A 19702-nucleotide genomic window follows, 5' to 3' on the forward strand; every position below is an offset into this window, starting at 1 on the left:
GTTTTTACTGTTTTTTTATCTTTTCATTTTTTGTTTAGTTTAATTAATGATAATAACTAGTTTCAAAAGGATCGGGAAGCCAGTACAGTAATGACAAATTATTATTTTTTTGGTTGCCCATAATCATACAATTTTTTTCATTCATTTTCATTTTTTTTTTTTTCATCAGAGTTTTTGCATCAGCTCACAAATATATATTTATTTTTCGTATTGAATCAAATATTAATTACACAAATTAAAAAAGAAATAATAAAAAAAAAAAACAAAACAATTATTCATATCAGACTATAATTGACTAACGTTTTTACAATTTATTTTAATAATTTTTTATTTAAATTTTCTTTGTCAAAAAGATTGTTTTTTTATGAATTATTTTTCTTTTTTTTTTTTGTTTTTCATGTAAATTTAATATTACTCCATTTAATTACACAATCAACAAATGATTAATAATAAATTATGGACAACCTTATTTTAATTTTTCGATAATAATTATCATTCAAAAGTTTTTTTTTTTAATTAAATAATTATCCAATATTATCACTTCATACCGACTATGCAATAGTTGGGAATATTATAAAAAAAAAATATAACAAACTGTGCCATTTTAATGATTTTAATTGAAACAATTGAAAAAAAATAATTTACATTTTCAGTAATATCAATAATGAAACGAAAAAAAAAAAATTTATATTTTAATATTATTGGCAGAATATTGGGGGGATTTTTGAGGGGCACAATTTGTATAACACTAATATTTAATAATAGTATTCACGTCATAGAAGAAAGAGATCATAAAAAACACTAACTAGATTTAATTTTTTTTTTCTTTTTTTCTTTTCCTTATCATGGAAGTATATTTTTTTTTTTGACATTCTTATTAATTTTTAGTATTTTTAACTATTTTTTTTTTTTATTATATTACATATATTTATTAAAAATAATGAAAATAATAATCACTATTAATAATAAATAAAAGTATTTTCTTTAAGTTTATCACGATGGTGTAAAATTTATAAATCATCATTTATTAATCATGCGGCGTTGAAGAAGTAATGTATTGATCCAAATTTGAAAATAAAAAAAAAAAAAAAAAGGAACAAAGTGTTACATCATCGGGGCAAACGCCTTATCACAACTTCTGCGTGTCGGTAGATGTGGCAACATGACGACAAGCTACGTACATCTTGGTCCTTCATCTCCAAAAAGTTTTATTACTTGTCCAGGATATTCTCCACATTTTATTTATTGTTTTTTTTTTTAAATTATTATTATCATTTTGTTTTTGTTAAATACATATTAACAGATTTAATAATCGTACAGTCCAAACTGACTTGATGAATTTTTTTTTTTAAATCTTTCTTATTATTTAAAAAATAATAAAAAAAAAAAGAAATCATTCATTTAGGTGGGCGAACGTTATTCATATTTTAAAATTATTATGAATTCATCACACTCTAATTGGGGCCTCATCGTTTTCTACAGTCTCGTTAGCAATTTCAGTTGCACTGAGTTTATTTATTTTAATTAATTTTATTAACTATTTTTTTTTTATTTGACACACACTACCGACACTCACTGAACACAAGAGTTTTTTTTTTTGTTTATTTTTTCAGTTTTAAAATGTTGATTAATCCATCTTAAATAATTCAAACATTTTTTAAAAAAACATTTTGTTTTTTTCCTCAATTATTTTGGATTAATACGATTTGTTTTTTAACTTGAAAATATTATTATCCATCTCTCGTAATAAACATCATTTTATATATTTTTTGACTTGAAAAAATTTCACCACAAAGACGACGCACTAAAACATTTATTTAAATCACTACTTAATCATTTTTTTAAATTTTTTTTGTTTCTCTTTTATGATGATGATGATGATGATAATGACGATGATGATGATGATGTTATTATTATTAATAACATGTTTTTTTTTTGTTCACTGTACACGAGAGAGATTAAGAGTGATAGAGAGATAATTATTTTTATTTAGTTCATGATGGATGTAGGTGGGGCGGTGATGACACAGTAGTTGTTGTGCCTGGAATAAGCAATGATTGCTTTCAGCTTTGTTTTACTCGCTTTCGTGGTGGTCCAATTGGTGGTATTTGCTGTGTTGCTAGGGCTCGAAATGCTTCCGCCATTAGGTGAGGATGTGAATGTATCATTGATTTGAAACCTGGGGTTTCCATTGCTTCCGCCGCATGCCTAAACAACACAAACAATAAATTAAACATTAAACATAATGTGTTTTTTCTTTTAAATCAATCAATAATTAATGATTTTTTATCAATTTAAAATGTACAAAATACTTACGTATTAATAAATTCTATGGCTTGTCCTTTTAACTGATCAGCACTATGAAGATCAGCAAGTATAAGTGTCTCAGCAGCATTATCAACATTTAAACCAGTACATAATGATTCTTCACACATAACTTTAAGCCTTTCAAGGGCATATTTATCAGCAGCAGCTAATAAATCATCAGCCATTTTATCAAGATTTGCTGCTTTACCAGTATAAATAAATCTTAACATTTCTCTCAATACTTCATGGTCAACATCAGTTATATCAACACGATTTTGTTTACGTTCTTCCATTTCATGTTCAAACATTGCTGAAAAAACTGGACTACGTGCTATAATAAAATTAAAAAAAAAAAAAACAAATTAACAATTTAATTTAACACAAATAATGAATTATAAATTTTTGTATATTTACCAGCAAGAATTGCTTTGTGCGCTTGAAATTCTCTACCACAAACAGTCAATGTGACATCACTAAATTTTTGATTTTCAAATAAACCACCAAGATCATCAGGCAATCGACACTCGGGTACTTTAAATAACACAGCATTACTTTGTCCAGATATATTGACACTGTCAGCAACAACACTTACCTAAAAATTTCATAGAAATAAAAAATAAATATAATTAAATTTTCTAAAATCCTATAACATATTTTTTACTATCACTTATTCACTTATTGTTTTTCATACAATACAATTATTAAATGGAAAAAAAAAAATAATATAAAAAGAAAATATTATATGTATATCAATAATATAAACATACAAAGGTATATACCTCACAGAATATCGTGAGTTTGTCATCTGGTAATAGTCCATTAGCCTCATCAAGTAAAAAATCTCTTCTTATGAATTTTTTAAATCCCCAGTCTTTACCCTGGACAAACCTGTAGGCCCGTTGGCTTTCTGATAACGTCAATAATCCAGTTGACAAAATTTTGTTTTTGTTTTTTCATTGTTTTCCAAAACATAAATTAAATAAATAAAAAAATTAATTTTTTTCTTGTTACATTTATACATTAAAATTTAATTTATTAATTTTATTAATATATATATTTTTTTTTGTACTGACCCATAGCTTTGGTTTCTTCTCTTTTGGCATTAAGAATTGAAAATTTAAATTTAGCTCTAACTTCTGATTTATTGCATGACACCAAGAGCAAATAAAGTGACAAATAATCTTTACTTTCTTCATCTAGGCCTTTTGGATTGACTCTTAAACACCTGTAAAATTAAAAAATTAAAAATTAAATATTATTACACTAATTGATTGACACGTTAATGACTAATTAAATTTACTTGAATAATTTTTTTTTTATATAAATTAAATTAAAACAATGATACAATGATAGCTAATTTTAATCTATTTTTTATTTTAAAATCAACGAAGCCCCAATAATTTAAAAGCACTCTTATTCATCCCCCAATAAATTCATTTGAAATTAGTTTTAATTTAATTATAAAATAATATAAAATAACAATAATAATATTTAAAAATTTTATTATAATAATTATTCATTGTTTATGTAAAATTTATTGAAAAATGAAAATTCATTTTACTTTTGCATGTTGATTTTTATCGGAAATTTTCATGTTAAATTGCTTTTAATTATTGTTAATATTTATAAATAATTTTATTTATATTTTAGATGAGTTAAGTGACTTTTTTAATTGTCTAATTAATTATTTACCATTTAAGTTTGTCATTGGCTCCAGCTGAAAATGTTGATGATTTCAGTACTTCACCCATTTCTTCACGACAAAAACTAAAATTATTTATTGTCCACATATAGCTGAACTTAACGACCTTCACCTGAACAAATAAAAAATTAAAATTTAATTAATAAACAAGTTGATATATTGTTACAAATATTAATCAATAATTTATAAATAAAAATTAACAGCTAAAAAAGAGATAGAAATTTTTTTCTTTTCTATTTTTCTAAATGTAAATCGCTCAATTATTTTTGTTATATTCAAAGAAATTTAACGACAAAAAATTATTATAAATATTAATTTTAATAAACAAATAATATTATTATTTATTAATTTTTTTTTTATGTAATTTTTATTTCACGCCTGGTTGAATAAACATCAACGAAAAAAAAAAAAATAAAAAAAATATAAATAATTAATTCATGTGTAGAAATATTTAAATAAAAATTAAAAATAAATAATTCCAAGAATATATTTTATTTTCCACGTGTTGTGGATGATAAGTCAGGGACATTTTTTTATTTTTTTATTTTTTTTTTTGAAATAAAAATATTAAACAACGTGAAACGGATTGTAACGGTTTTTAATACAATGTCCATTCATTTGATAATAAAAAAAAAAAAAAAAAGAAATATTATTATTAAATGATCTATCTTTTATAAAATTTAAATTATATTTTTTTTAAAATGTTGTTATTTGAGTTTGATATTTTCAAGTGTTGGCCTTCGATAGTTGTGATGACGTGAAAAATAAAAAGACGAGGGCAATGATAATGGGGGGAAAATAAATATATATGAAAAATAAAGTAAAAAAAAAAAAGATAAATAAGAAAGAGAAGACGAGGTCGAGCCCCCAGGAGTCAACGATCCCTGACGTCAAGTCTTCTGTGACGACCTTGGCGAACGGATCTTGTACCAAGCGCCAAATCTACTTGTCTAGTTTTATTTTATCGCAAGTCAAATCATCATCAACATCACCATCATCATCACCATCATCATTGTTATTATCAACATCATGATGATGGGCCAATGAACCCAACAGACATTCATCATCTCTTCAACGGTCATTGTGCGATAGTCTCTTTGACTTTAATAAAGTTACGATAATTTAAAAACAGAAAATTAACAAATTAAATATATTTTTTTATAAAATAAATCAATGCCAATAGGTTACAGTTGATATATCTAAAAAAAAATATTTTTTTTTTAGTGATAAAAATACTGATAGTTTATCTGTTTAAATATTTTCGTTTATTTTTTTTTTTCTAAATAACATTTTAATGTTTAGAAATTGATAAAAAAAAAAAAAAAAAAACAAATATTATTTTTAAGTATCTAACTTGTATGTTTTTTAAATATTTATATAAAATTTTTAATATTGTTAGTTTAAAAATAATGAAAAAAGAGTCAAGAATTTTAAGTTTTTTTGTTGAAAAAAAAAAAAGATAAATTAAAGTACCAGGTGAGATTGTGTTTAGAGTTGTACGTGAATGTTGGAATTTAAATGCGGTCGACGCCCTCTCTTCAACAACACCCACAAATTTAATATTTTAATATTATAAAAAAAATATTAAATGAAAAAAAATAAATATCGTTAGAACAGCATCATTAGAAAAAATAGAAAAATGATAAAAAATTATAAGTTGTTTTAGTTAATTTTTAGTACATAAAATATTGCATTATTAAATAAATTTTTAATGATGTTTTAAGTGTATATAAAATTATGTTAAATCATGATTATGTGATTGGTGATTCAAGTTGTTGAGGTTGCAGGTGTTGTTTTATAAGGCAAACTTAAACGAATAAACTTTAAGAGAAGGAATATATAAACTGTTGCCTCCGGTCGACGCCCTGAGAGTGTCGTTCAACTCTTGACTTCGTCAACGACACCAGGCGCCAATCGGCCTTGAATAATTTTTTTCAAAACCCTTTTTTTATATATTACTTATAAATAAATAAATAATTAATCTAAACTAATAACTACCAATCAAATTTTAATTTTATTATAAAAAAATCAATTTTTTTTTTCATTTGCTCAAATTTTTTTTTTTTTATTTTCAAAATCTAATGGCGTATTTATTAATTATTCAATTTAATTTTTAATATTATTTTCTTTTATTTATAAATATTCTATTGTTAAAAAGTTAAACAAATTTTTTTTTTTATATAAATTAGATATCTTATTTTGAGAATATATAAAAAAATAAAATAACAAATTTTCAACAAAATGGGATGTCTCAAATTGCGGTCGTTCACTTGGCATCGTCACAAGTTTTATATTGCAAAAATAGAATACTCTCGTTGGCTCAGTTTTCATACTATCATCATATTTTATATGCAAATAATAATAATAAATTTTAAAATTATTATTAATTTTTAAAACAAAGATGTTTTTTTATTTTTTGTTTATTTTTTGGTAATTTTTCTTGACTATAGGATTTAATTGATTTTGAAAAATATTAGTAAAATTATTTAGATAATTACCTGTGTGTAACACCAATTTTCAGCAACGGGGGTGTTTACTTCAGGCGGCGGAGGGCTCGGCACCCGACTCACCGCCATACTACTGCTGCTGTGCAAATTCGAGCTGACTCGCGACGTTTGAGGCGCACAGTCGCTCACCGCAAGTCTGAAATTATAAAAAAAAATTACAAAAATTAATAATTTATTAAATATATAACTCAAAAATAATAGTACTATAATTTATTATTAATTTTAAAACAAAGTTTCAAAGATTTTATAATGGCCGATTGGGCTGAATCATATTTTCATATTTCATATTTTTAGCTATTTTTGAAACGTTATGTAAAAATTTTATTAAATTATTGAGACAAGTAAATTATGTTTCAATTAATTCTTATAAATAAGCTTCAATTTTTTTTATATTTATCTATTAATTTAAAAAAATTGTACGGACAAAAATACAGAGAGATTTCTCCAAAATATTTTCGTAGAAAAATCAACTTTTTTCTATGAAGAAAAAGAGCTATTTTCTATAAAAAAAAATAACCTTTTTTATCGAAAAAAAATGGAGTTTTTTTATCGAAAAAAATCTAAAGGCGTGGGTATTATTATTGTATAAAAAAAAACCAAAAGAAACAATAAAAAAAAATGTTGAAAATATTTGAAAATAAAAAAAGGAAAAAAACTTTTGAAAGCATTAGAGGTGAAAGTATTGCATGTAATGATTGCTTTGTTTTTATCAAGGAGGGACGAAGGGGTCATCGACTGATTCAACATGAAAGAGAGGACAAGAATGTAAGAGATAAAAAAATAATTTTTTTTTTTAGGGAGGGCACGCGATGGTACTCACGTGCACCAAGTACGGAAACACACATTTTCAAATGAATATTACACAGCCTTTTTTTTTTTCTTTACAATTCCATCACAAGTTCATCGTACTTTCTTTCGATTATCCTCACTAATTTTTAACTCAAAATTTACAACAGAAAAAAATTATGTATTACAAAATAAAATCATGAAAAATAAAAATTTAAAAATTAAATTACAGCCGAGCTTATCAATGAATGAAAAAAAAAAAAAAGATGAAAGTTTAAATTTACTCTGTAATTTAAAGGAAAAAATAAAATGCGAGGGAAAAAAAAAATGATGATATTGTTGAACATTTGTTTGTTAAAAAGTTTGAAAATTTAAAAAAAAAAAAATTTTTTTTTTATTTGTTTTATTTATATCTTGTGAACAAAAGTGGGTAGTTTGTTGCTTACATGTTTGATCCAATAAAAATAAATGAAAAAAAAAAGACAATAAAGTTTTGGTTTTTATGGAAAAGTATCTTGAAGTTTTTATGGCAGAGTGCATTAGCCCCGCAGGTTCATCGGACCTGTGTTCGACCACCGGTGTATGTTCAACCGGCCGCATCAAACTACCCACCACCACAACTATACACAACTGCATTTATATATATATTTTTTTTTTTTTTTTAAATTATCTATATACAACTTGCAAGTATTTTTATTCTACAAAAACATTGTCTATATATACTTTATAAATATTTTACTCTTTACACTATTTTTTTTTTTTTTTTCATTATTATTTTTTTTGTTCAATTTATCATTAATTATTTAAAAAAATTTAACACAATGACTAGACAACTATTTATTCTTCAAATTAACATGATAAGCTTGAAGAAAAAATATTTAAAAATTATTATTTTTCGTTAATTATTATTTAACTGCCTGAAAAATGAATTTTTAAAAAAAAAAAATTTTTTTTTTCAATGTTATTTATTGATTATTGATTGAAGGAGTATTTTAAATTTTTAAAAAAATATATTTATCATAAATTTAAATAAATAATAATTGATATTTTATGTAATATAAATTTTCTAAAAATTAAAACTTATTATTATTTTTTAAAATATAATTTTAAAGGGAAAGTAGAACAAGTGAAAACGAGGAAGTTAAGTGAAAACTATCCATTCAAAATTGTTTTGAAATGTTTGGTAATTATAGGTGGCCTGTAAGAAACATCGCTTGCCAAATAAACTTGCAGAAAAACACAGTCATTGTGTATTTAAATATCATTACTATAAATAATCATTAAACTGTAATATAAAAAAAAAAAAAATTGTTTATCTAATTTAATTTATGTTTAATTAAAATAATAATAAAAATATTTTAAAATTTTTTTTTTTATCAAAAGCATCAGTTAAAGAATAATAAAAAAAAAAAAAAAAAAAATATGACATTTGAATAAACAAAGGTCAGATTTAAATCACATTGACGTGAGTTTTAAAAAAAAATATATACAGACTTTCAACAGGTCGTTGAAGGGTTAATCAACATTATACCAATAAAATTATGTAAATTAAATTCACCATAATTTTATATAGCAATTTATAATTTTTAAATTTTAATTAGTATAATATTGTCAGTTAATAGAAGAGTTTATATTTTTTTTTTTCATTTTTAATTTAAAACTTAGTACTGAATAATTTAAATTTTATATGTGAATGTGTTTATATATCGTGTATGCATTTTGTGTTAATGTGTAGAGTCAAGGCTAGTTGGTTTAACCGAAGCAAATGTTGATAAGACAAAGGCTAATTTATCCCAAGGGCAATACACGACAAATTATATTTATTTTTATTTTAAATGAAATAACTATAAAAGTGTTAATTAATATGTTAAATATTTATTTGACAAAATAAACAAATAATAAAAAATTGTAAATGTAAAATTTATTTAAATATAAATAGATTTAATTAATTTGAGAGAATTGATTATAAAAAGTTTCAATTTATTTGTATAAAATCGATGAGAGAGTTCAAGTGTCTGCAGGCCAATCAGACGAAAATAAATCACGATCGAGAGACACGCCGGATATAAATCTACAGATAAAAGAGTAAAATGAAATATGCCAAAGAGAAAATTTATACGAGATAAATATAAAATTGAAAAATTTATACAGAGTGCAATTGAATGTACAAATTCATGTTCACAGCTTTAGGCATGTTGAATTTAAACAAGGTATAAATATATCGATTGGACTTTTAAAAATCAATGTAAATTTTTTTTTAACAAGCATTATTTAACGTAAATAATTCACATATAAAATACAACTAAAACTTTACGAGTTAAAATTTAAATTAAAAAAATCCAATTGAAAAAATAATATTAACAGTAAAATAAATCATCAAGAAGCTTATGATTTTAGCTGATAAAAATATTAATTTATAATGATAACAAAAAAAATTGATGACAAAAATAAAAATTAATTTATAAAAATTACATTTCATAGAATAGATAGATGATAATTTATTTATTTTTTTCGAATAGAGAGTGCTGATGAATTGACAAATTATTTGTTGAATATAAAAGGCATGAAATGATAAGATAATTGTGAATTAAATTTCAACATATGTATGGATTTTCAGGGACGTTATTTCAGTGGCATCCTGTCGATAATAATCTAGCTAATTCCATGAAATTCATGAATCAAAATGAGTGTATATATCCTCATTGGCATCCCATCCGCACATTTCCTCGTTCTGGTTCAAATCAGTTTCTCCATTTAAACTCTCATATACACAATAATAATAAAATCATAAAAAAAAAAAACATATTGTTTTTATATTTTATCAAATTAATATTCTCCTTTTTGTATTAAATATTTTTCAACAACCTCATTAATTTGTTTCGAAATAAAAAGCTCAACATAATTAAAGACAAATTAAATTTTTAAAAATAGTCAAAATTAATCTATTATAATATTTAATTAATTAATGAAATATAGCATTGACCTCAAAATATTATTTAATCATTTAAACAAAAAAAAAAAATATCTAAAAGTTTCTCTTAGGTTTTTTTAGAACAATAGAAATGATTTGAAATTTATGATTTGAAAATTAATATGAGGTGATTGGTTTAGTAGAAATTAACGAGTGTATATATAAATAATATTTAAAAAAAAAAAAAAAACAAGGGCCATGCACACAGAGTGTTATGTGCTTTGCCAAGAGAGGACCTCGCAAATTGACCGTGAGTCCCAAGGTCGTCCGGTATCCCACGTCCCCGGGGCACTGGCCCCGACCATACACTCAAGACTAAAGTACCACAATATTCATCCAGCCAACCAATGAACAAATCTCAATATATTTTATTTTTTAAATATTAAAAAAAACCAACTAGTATAGAGGACGAAAGAATATAATGCAAAAAAAGACGTGCCTTCAGAAACAAGCCTTCAGCCTTTTTTATTTATTTTTTTTTTTAAATTTCAATTTATTCTATTCAAGTCGAGGGTTAAAACCATATAGAAAAATATATTTTAACTTGAAACAAACATCAAGGTAATATTATAAACTAAAAAATATTTAAATAATTTTTATAAAATTTAAAAATATATTTTTATTTTTTTTAATTATTTTTTCTTTTCAAACAATCAAGTTAGTAAATTATTTTGATGTTGTAATAAACAATTTAATGGTATTAAAAATTTAAGTGTTTATGTAATATTGATTTTATTTTTTATTACTAATATTATGATTATTTTATAATGATTATTTAATTTTTAAAGTTATGATATTTTGAGTATTTTATTTTTTAAAATTTAACAATAAATTAAGTATATTGAAAAGAATAAATTTGTAGTTTAAGTTTGAGTAAAAAAAAATACACCTGGAGGAAAAATTTTCAAGTCAGTGAAGGTAGAGGAAAAAGAGCGAGAGAGAGGAGAGACAAGGATAGTCGAAACCCTGTACCCTTGAAACGAAGGTTGTACACACACACAGCAACCGAGGACATGGTCTACACCCTCTTCTACCATTTTATTTTATTTCCTTTTTTTCTCTACACAAATATTTTATTTATCTCTCTCTCACTGTAATCATCAAACAAGCTCCCTTTATCAACTTGAATATCCCTTGCTTTGTGCAGTTGGAATTTTATTCCACACCCGTTTTACTGCTACATCGATTCGTCGACAATTCAGACTTGTATTTTTTCATTACAAACTACCTTCAATTGAAACCGCTTTCAATGATTTTTTTAGTAATGAAAAATAATCATTATTTCGTATATTGCCTGATTTTTCTATGAATATTTTTTCGATAAAAAAGGGTTTTTTTTTCGACGAAAAGTTAGTAATCTTTGGTTTTTTTTTTTTCGATAAAAGAAAATGTTTTTTCTACGAAATCTTATCAAAGTAATCTCCGGAAATTTTTTTTTTATATTTACTCTGTACAATATGTGTTTAAATAGTTATGAAGGTTTTGAACAAAGTACAATTTTTGATATTAAAAATATAAAAATACAAGGTTAACTAATCGACAGCTGCATCCGGTGGTTCAATAAAGGACAACCAGTTCTTTCAAGTATCCTTACACTTTTTAAAAAAAAAGCTCTCTATCGATTTTGTAAATATATAACTTAAAAAAAAAACAATAAATTGAATGATAAAATGATAATTTGTTTAAAAAAAATAATAAATTATATTTTGTTTATTAATAAATATAAATAATTTGAATGACGAATGAATCAATTTAATAATATAATTGCATGTGATTGAGTATACTCGAGGTAATAATAAATAAATAAATTGTAGGAAAAAAAAAATGTCGAGGTGACACTAGACTGTGTTCCGCACGTGTAGAAAATTCTCAGTTTAAATATATAAAAAAAGGTAGGGGAAATAATCAACGTGACACGAGACGACCTCGGAAATTGATGAAACGTGCGACACGTGGTTGGCATTAAATTTTTTAAATAATAATATATAAAAAAAAATAATAAACAATTTACTATTTTATTATTTAGTTTATATATTTTACTTGTAAATAATATTTATTTATAATAAAATTCAAGAGATCATATTACTGATCGTATTGATCATGTATATCGGATTTTTCTTTGACATGAATTTGTCATTAAGTTTGATGTAAATAAAATTAATTGAAGGACGATTCAAAGAAGCTATATGTTTATGACGATCAACAGAATAATAATTATTATATTGTAAAAAATAATATCAATGTTTATTGTTACAGCTGTTTTTTTTTCTTTATGTATCAATAAGTTTATTGAAAAAACAAACTGTCGTTATAATTTATTGTTTTTCTTTGTTTTTTTTTTTTTTTTTTTTTTTGTAGCAATGAAAAATTATTGGAGTAATGATTTTTATTTATTTTATTTATAAAAAAATAAAATCATAACTCTTTTTAGTAAATAAATAATTAAATTTCAATAATATTTTGCTGAAAAGAGGTTTCGATTTTCTATATGTTGAGCGAGATTCATTTAATATTTTTTTTTTTCATTTTGGAGTAATTAAACAGGAGGGAACATAATCAAACAAAAAAAATGAAATATATTTTTTTTAAAACTTTAAAATATTGTTAACATTGAAAAGTTTATTATTTTATTTTTATATTTTTCAAATGTAAAATATAATAATTGAATCAATAAAAAATAAATTGATAAGAAAATATCTCAAAAATAAATTGAAATTTTTCTCTAGAAACAATGAGACAACGAGATGATGAAAAATAAAAAATATTATTATTTTTAAATTAAAATCATATTGTCAATTGAAAATAGATAAATTTTATTATTTTATTTTCCACATGACTGTCAGCTGTCGGTAAAATATAAAGAATCATCTAAAAACCCGTAACTTTTTTTAATCTCTAAAAAAACCATCATAGATAAATTTAAAGAAAAAAAAAAAAACCAAATTCTATGGTATCTAAAAGTGGGTCGATTTATAAACGTTATGGGAAAAAAATCATTCAAATAATAAGTACAAAAAAAAAAAAAGAACAAAGAGACTATTTGTTTGAAGAAAAAAAAAAAATTGATTTTAGATAATCGTTAGCTTGTATAACGGTTACAGTAAAAAAAAAAAATTAACAAGACAGTAAAGTTTTTTAGCAAAAATAATATATAAAAAACATTAATAGAAATATTTTTAATAAATAATAAAATTAAAAGAGATGATTTTGATGATGATGATGATGTTGATGAAGAGGGAGTAATCTCAGGGCAGCCGTAAATAACGGGCTTGAGGTTACAAGGAGGTCGATCCGGGTTTGAATCGCGGCCGATAATAATTTTCGAAGCAATTGGAGAGCTCGAAGTGAGGCACGAGCTTTAACGAGGCTATGCGGCTGGCTGCTGTTGCTGATCATTGCTTTACATTGATATTAGTGTGCCTGGTTTTGTACTACCACTTATTCAAATTATAATCGACCTTAATTGTCACATACATATTTAGTTTTTCAATTTTTCAAAAAGAAAACATACCAATGAAAAACACAATCAGCTCAAATAATTTTTCTTCATTTCCAATTACTTGGTAGATAATTACAAAGGTCTTTGATGATAATAATATTAATGAAATTGTAAGATTGTTCAACTACATCATCATCTCATCCCTTTTTGTCAAAATGGTTAATTAAATTTTGAATCTAATTTAAATGACTAAGTGTAGCTGATTGAGGATACTACCGTCAATTAGCCAAGGAAATATAATCAATTTGATTACTTAAATATAATGCTTAAACAGTTGTCTAATAAATTTAACCGATCTTGATTAGAATGTAAATTGAACGTTGAGGAATTTTTTAAAATTTGTTTGATAATATCCAATACAACTGATAAAATATATATTATTTATATAATATTTGCTGGACAATAGCAGGTTTATACTAAAATTAATAATTTTTTTTTTTTGCTTTATGCACATAAAGTACATACCGCGCCAGCGCCATCCTGACATGAGAGAGTCCAGCTGGAGGCGTCGTCAAAGTATCCAGATAAGCGGCGAGTGTTTTATTATTAAATCCCACTGGACACATGCGCACGTATTGATATTATCGTTATAACGTAATTGCACAAAAGTTTATATGTCATATCCACCATTCAATAAAATTATTATATTTTCAATTACACCAACAAACCTTTTATTATTTCTTTTTTTTTTTTTTTTTTTTCTTTTACATTTATAAATATTCGTCAGGAATAATTTTCAATATTTAAATTTAAAATTTTCATAAAACTAATCACTTCACTCATTCACTTTAATTATTATTATATTTTTACTCCAAAAAAATTTTCTTTTTTTTTTCAAAGTTTTTTTTCCAGTTAAATCCTCCAGGGATAAAAAAAAAAAAAAAAAAAAATATAGATATGTATAAAGAAAATAAAATAAAAAAGGAAAATTGTTTTTTTCAATGCCGCAGCTGGAGAGCCGGAATTTATACGGCGTTTAAAAAATATCACAAAAGAACATAAAAAAAAATTCTAATGGAAAATTTTACTTTACTCAATTTTTATTTGAAAAAAAAAAAAATTTAATATATTAAAAAAATATGTCAATGTAAAATTGGCAATTATTATAGATTTGATAATGATATTATTTTTGATAATTGATACACAAAGAGGCGCTTGTTAAAAAAAAATCAGCGGCTCGGACGACTTGTTATTATGACCCGATGGATCACGAGTCTCGACTCCGACTCCGATCTCGGTAGTGGCACGACTGATTCAGCGTCAGCCAACCTCGCCGGTTTTCTCCCACTATCAAAAAAATTTCTATACTCGTTTATGTACATCGGTTATTTCCGTGAGTCATCCCCCACTTGTACCAACCCCTGAATTTTCTACATACTAAAAGCTCACAATGATTTCTCCTACTTTTTACCTTTTACCTTTTTGTTGTCTATAATTTTCATCAATGTCTTCAAAAAAAATGTTCAAGACATACAAAAATTTATTCACAAGTCATGGACAATTATTAAATCAACAAAATTCAAGAAATATTTTCTTCTTTTTTCTATATATTTTTTAGTTTTTAACTTGCAGAGACTTTTAAAAATATTTTTCTGGTTTTTTCTTCAATTTTTCAAATATATTTGGGTGTATCTGTTTGAATTGTTGATGAATATCAATGAAAAAATGACAATAAAATTGGGAGCAGTACAGTGGCACAAAACTTGACCCATCATGATAAATTACGGTGAAGAATGTTGAGAAAAAAAAAATGATACAACAATGTAAAGAGGCGTATTATTAATGGAACTGTATAAGATGCTAAGTTAAACTTGACTTAAAAATATACCATGATGGAATCATAGATTATATCAACTTTTATTTTGGATATAACGGTTCAAGATGATCTACTTTTCTTGCTTTATTATATCCTCTTGTATGTTAAATTTTTAAATACATTTTAAATATGATAAATCAACAATGAAGATGATCAATGTGTTAAAAAATTATGATGCAATTTTTTGGTAATAATTTGCACAGGGATGACGTGATGAAAAATTACAAAATATATTATTAAATTGAGGGTAAGATATAAAACAAGGTGTTCAGTTTTTTTTTTTTTTTAAATAATTTTTTTTTTTTGAAAGAACGGAAAGAGACTGAATGACCTGGGGGACTAAAAGGTTTTTCCCTTGACCTCCTTAGGCAGTATGTCCCTGAACATGTCAACTTCTTTGAATTGAAAAAATATAAAAAAAAAAATTTTTTTACTATCTCTTCAACTATTTTTTGATGTTAAATCTTTAGCTATTATTTTTCAAAATAAATTATTAGTTTGTTCATTAATACCTCAATTTATTTTTTTTATTTTTTATTTTAATGATGAGATAATCAGTCACGTGTTGAAACACGTGCGAAAGTATTTATGATTAAATTTATAATAATAATAAAATGATGATTGGATTATGAAATAAGGGTGATTAGAAAATTTCTACGCTATTTTATATTGGCTTTTTTATATAAAATAACGACAATTAATATTATTTTTTTTTTGTTTTGTTAACAATACTCTCTCTTTCTCATTTCTACTTTCTTTTTTTTTTTTTATTTATTTTTTCAAGTAGAAAACACAGAGATGCTAACAAACAACAAACTTTTTAGCTAAAATAATATATTTAATTTGTTTAAATAAATGATTTTTATTTTTACTTAAATCAGCCGAAAAAAAAAACGAAAAATTTCGATATTCAACGGTAGTCAAAAGCCGCGGGACATTTATAATAAATAAAAAGAAAAATAATAATTTAACACGGTCACTTCGGCCCACATATAATATTTTTTATTTATTATTTTCGTAATACCCAAACGACCACGCTTCAATTTTAACATCATAATACATGGCCTTCGTGTTAAAATAACGACCTTGTCTTACAATCGAAGCAATAAGTAAAGTCTCTGTTCTATTGACACTTAATATTTCCCAATATATAAAACTGTATTGAAAATAAAAAATAAAAAACCAAACATTTTGGGTCATCGTTAAACAAAGTAGATAAAAATTTGTATGTCAATTTTTTTTTTTTCTATAAATAAAAAAATTAAGCAACTATTAATATATTTTCAAATATATTTATATCGAAAAGAGGTCGGGGATTTCTCCAGAATTGATAAATTTTTTTTTTATAAATTCCCCCATAATTTCACAAACCTTTCCCCCTCATTAGGAGAGTCTCAAAATAAAATACATCGCGATCAGGTCACGTAACTTTCACGAATCTAGCGCCGGGTGTTTACAACTGAATTAATTTTTTAAATTTCATTTTGCTGATGGTTATATAAGAGATAAATTCTCACGAATATCGTACCAAATAACTGGTGTCTTGAACCAATCGATACAGTTATAAATATACACATAATTAAATAATCAAGTGATTAGATTTTATAGAAAAAAAAATTTCAAGAAATATAATTTTAAAGAAGAGAAAGGATTAACAGGAATACTTGGCTGTGAGTTGTGCAGGTATGGTGATAAAAGAGAAGAAAAAAAAGACGAAAAATATTCAAGTTATTCGCTGAAGAAAAGAAATAAAAAAAGGGCACACATTAAACACACTCCAGGGGAACTGAAGAAAGCCATGGTGAAGAATATATATATATATTCTTTGAAGAATAAAAAAGAATTATACCAACTACTACCAAGTTGCTGGCTTTTACACGAGCTGTAAGAGTATTTTTTTTTTTTCTTCTTATTTTTTTTTGGGAGAGAAAATAAAAAGGAAAAAAATCGAAATGAAAATGGTCTTTTAGCCGCACGCGCATACGGTCCAACTAGAGTTTTACTTGGTTCGACGCCATGGAAACTGGGGCGTATTGGTAAACGATAAACATCCCAACAGAATTTCAAAAAAAATATATATAATTCTTCTTTATTATCAAGTGTTTTAATTTTTAATCAAATTAATTTTACTAGTGGGAAAAAAAATTTAATAAATATTGCTAAAATAGCGCTATAATTTTGTGGTTAAATTTTTTTTGTTAAAATTATATATTTGAATTTTTTTACGTCTTTTAGGTTTAGAATTTTAATCATTTTTATTGATAGATAAATTTTACTATTTATTAAAAATTTAAAATTGATCAAAAAAATATTATTAGCCCTAAACTAGGCATCCAACTTCTCACTCAATTAAAATTTGAATTTTGCATCAAAACTTGTACCCAATTAAATTGACCAGAAAAAAAAATTAATTACCAGTGTTTATAAATTTAAGAAAGTAAATAATAAAATGAATTTTCACAATAATTATATATACATTTAAAAAAAAATAATCTAGAGCAAAAAAAAAAAAAAAAAGTATCGAAAGGACAACTTTATCAAAGTTACGAAATATATTTTGCTGCAAAAATGAAAAATAAAAAAAAAAAATGTATATACAAGTTTTTTTTTTTTGAAATCCAGTGATATATAATATAAGACGTCTGTATAGACAGATTTCAATTTAAACCAAGATTTTATTTGTATTTTTCATATTGGAAATTGCATATATAAAAAGTACATATAATATATGAATGTATCGCGTGCAATTGAAGGCGCCCACTATTGCCGACACAACCACGTGCTTTCTAAAGCCTATTTATGCCTGTTAAATATTGCAACACTACCAAATGTTGCTCTGAAAGTAATACACACATATACTTTGAAGAAAAAAAAATATATAAACGAGCACTATATTGTGAGAAAGGGTGAATGTGCCAACAACCAACAAAATGTCTGTCCCTTCTATATATTCAACACTTTCATTCTCATTCTGTCTCACTTTTTTTATATATACTTTTACATCCTACTCGTATTATCAATTGGATTATTATTTCAATCAATTCGGAGCAATGGAAAGGCCATAAATAAATAAATTTAAAAATTACAAATTTGGCAAAACACTGTCAATTTTCAGCTACAAGATTATCAAGTCAATCGAGTAGCATTGTTCCACTTGTATATAAAAATTATTTAATATCAATTTTTATCTATTGTTAAAAAAAATAAAATAAAAAACCAGGTGAATGACAGAATAGTAATTTGTGTTAAAAGGCATGATAAGTTAAAAAAAAATTGATTAAAAATGAACTTATGACCTCGAAGTTATAAATTTTTATGAATATATATTTATATTGAAAATTAATTGAAGGTTCAAAATAATAGTTGTATATAGTTTATAACTATTTTAGGGTATATATAAAAGTTTACAATGGTCAGCTTGTGGTGAAACTAATTCTCGGCTATATGATTTAGGAAAATTTAAAGTTTCAAGTGTACATAGACAGTTTAAATTACATACCCAAGTGTATAAAATACCACGTGCTTCAAACCTTCTAGTTACTTTGCATTTTTTATTTCAACATAAACTTTTATTATAAAAAAAAAATAATACAAGCTATACACTATTGTCAAAAGATTTTTAAATAAAACAAGAAAATAATTTAACTAAAAAAATGATAATAATATATATATATAAAAGAAAGAAAAAAAAAATTCATTTTGGAAATAATAAGAGAAAGAGCTTGTAGTAATATACGTGCTGAAGATTGGTGATTGTGTTGAGGGTGAGCAAATGGTATGGAGGGTTCAGATGAGGTCAGGTCATGGGACGAACCTGGACGTACTGACAAACCATTCTCTCTTTATATTGTCTCTCTTTTTCTATCTATATTTCTGTCTCATTGTAAATCCTTGGTACTAACCCAAAGTGCACTCTCTATAGATGTTTTCTATCTTTTTTTTTTTATTCACTTGGCTGGTCGATATGCACCTCTACACTACTGTCTGTACATTTATATATATATATCGTCTTTCCATCTGTTCTCATTTTGGTAACACACACTAACAAAACCAACTTTTACCCTTTGTAAAAGTTGCATGTATTTGTGTATATATCATATTGCTTTGTCGTATA

The 19702-nt window shown here is 24.4% G+C and overlaps 1 protein-coding gene across 1 annotated transcript; it reads right to left on the reverse strand.

Moving 5' to 3' along the window:
* Window positions 1-1891: 1891 nt before the first annotated feature.
* Window positions 1892-15035, reverse strand: LOC122849796 (speckle-type POZ protein). The gene is made up of 8 exons (XM_044148618.1): window positions 14238-15035; window positions 6508-6652; window positions 4000-4121; window positions 3381-3532; window positions 3087-3214; window positions 2722-2899; window positions 2317-2638; window positions 1892-2208 (listed from the first exon to the last, which is right to left on the reverse strand). Exons 1-8 carry the CDS (start codon window positions 14336-14338, stop codon window positions 2064-2066), a joined length of 1293 nt encoding a protein of 430 aa, XP_044004553.1. The 5' UTR covers window positions 14339-15035; the 3' UTR covers window positions 1892-2063.
* Between the last annotated feature and the right edge of the window lie 4667 nt (window positions 15036-19702).

This window comes from Aphidius gifuensis, linkage group LG2, assembly GCF_014905175.1.
Source record: "Aphidius gifuensis isolate YNYX2018 linkage group LG2, ASM1490517v1, whole genome shotgun sequence".
Taxonomy (NCBI): Eukaryota; Metazoa; Arthropoda; class Insecta; order Hymenoptera; family Braconidae; genus Aphidius; species Aphidius gifuensis.

Coding starts and splice junctions, on each gene's coding strand:
- LOC122849796 (XM_044148618.1), bottom strand. CDS start 14,338: ATGTGTCCAGTGGGATTTAATAATAAAACACTCGCCGCTTATCTGGAT. Junction 3,533..3,999: donor GCCAATGACAAACTTAAATG/GTAAATAATTAA, acceptor TTAATTTTACAG/GTGTTTAAGAGTCAATCCAA. Junction 3,215..3,380: donor AGAAGAAACCAAAGCTATGG/GTCAGTACAAAA, acceptor TGACGTTATCAG/AAAGCCAACGGGCCTACAGG.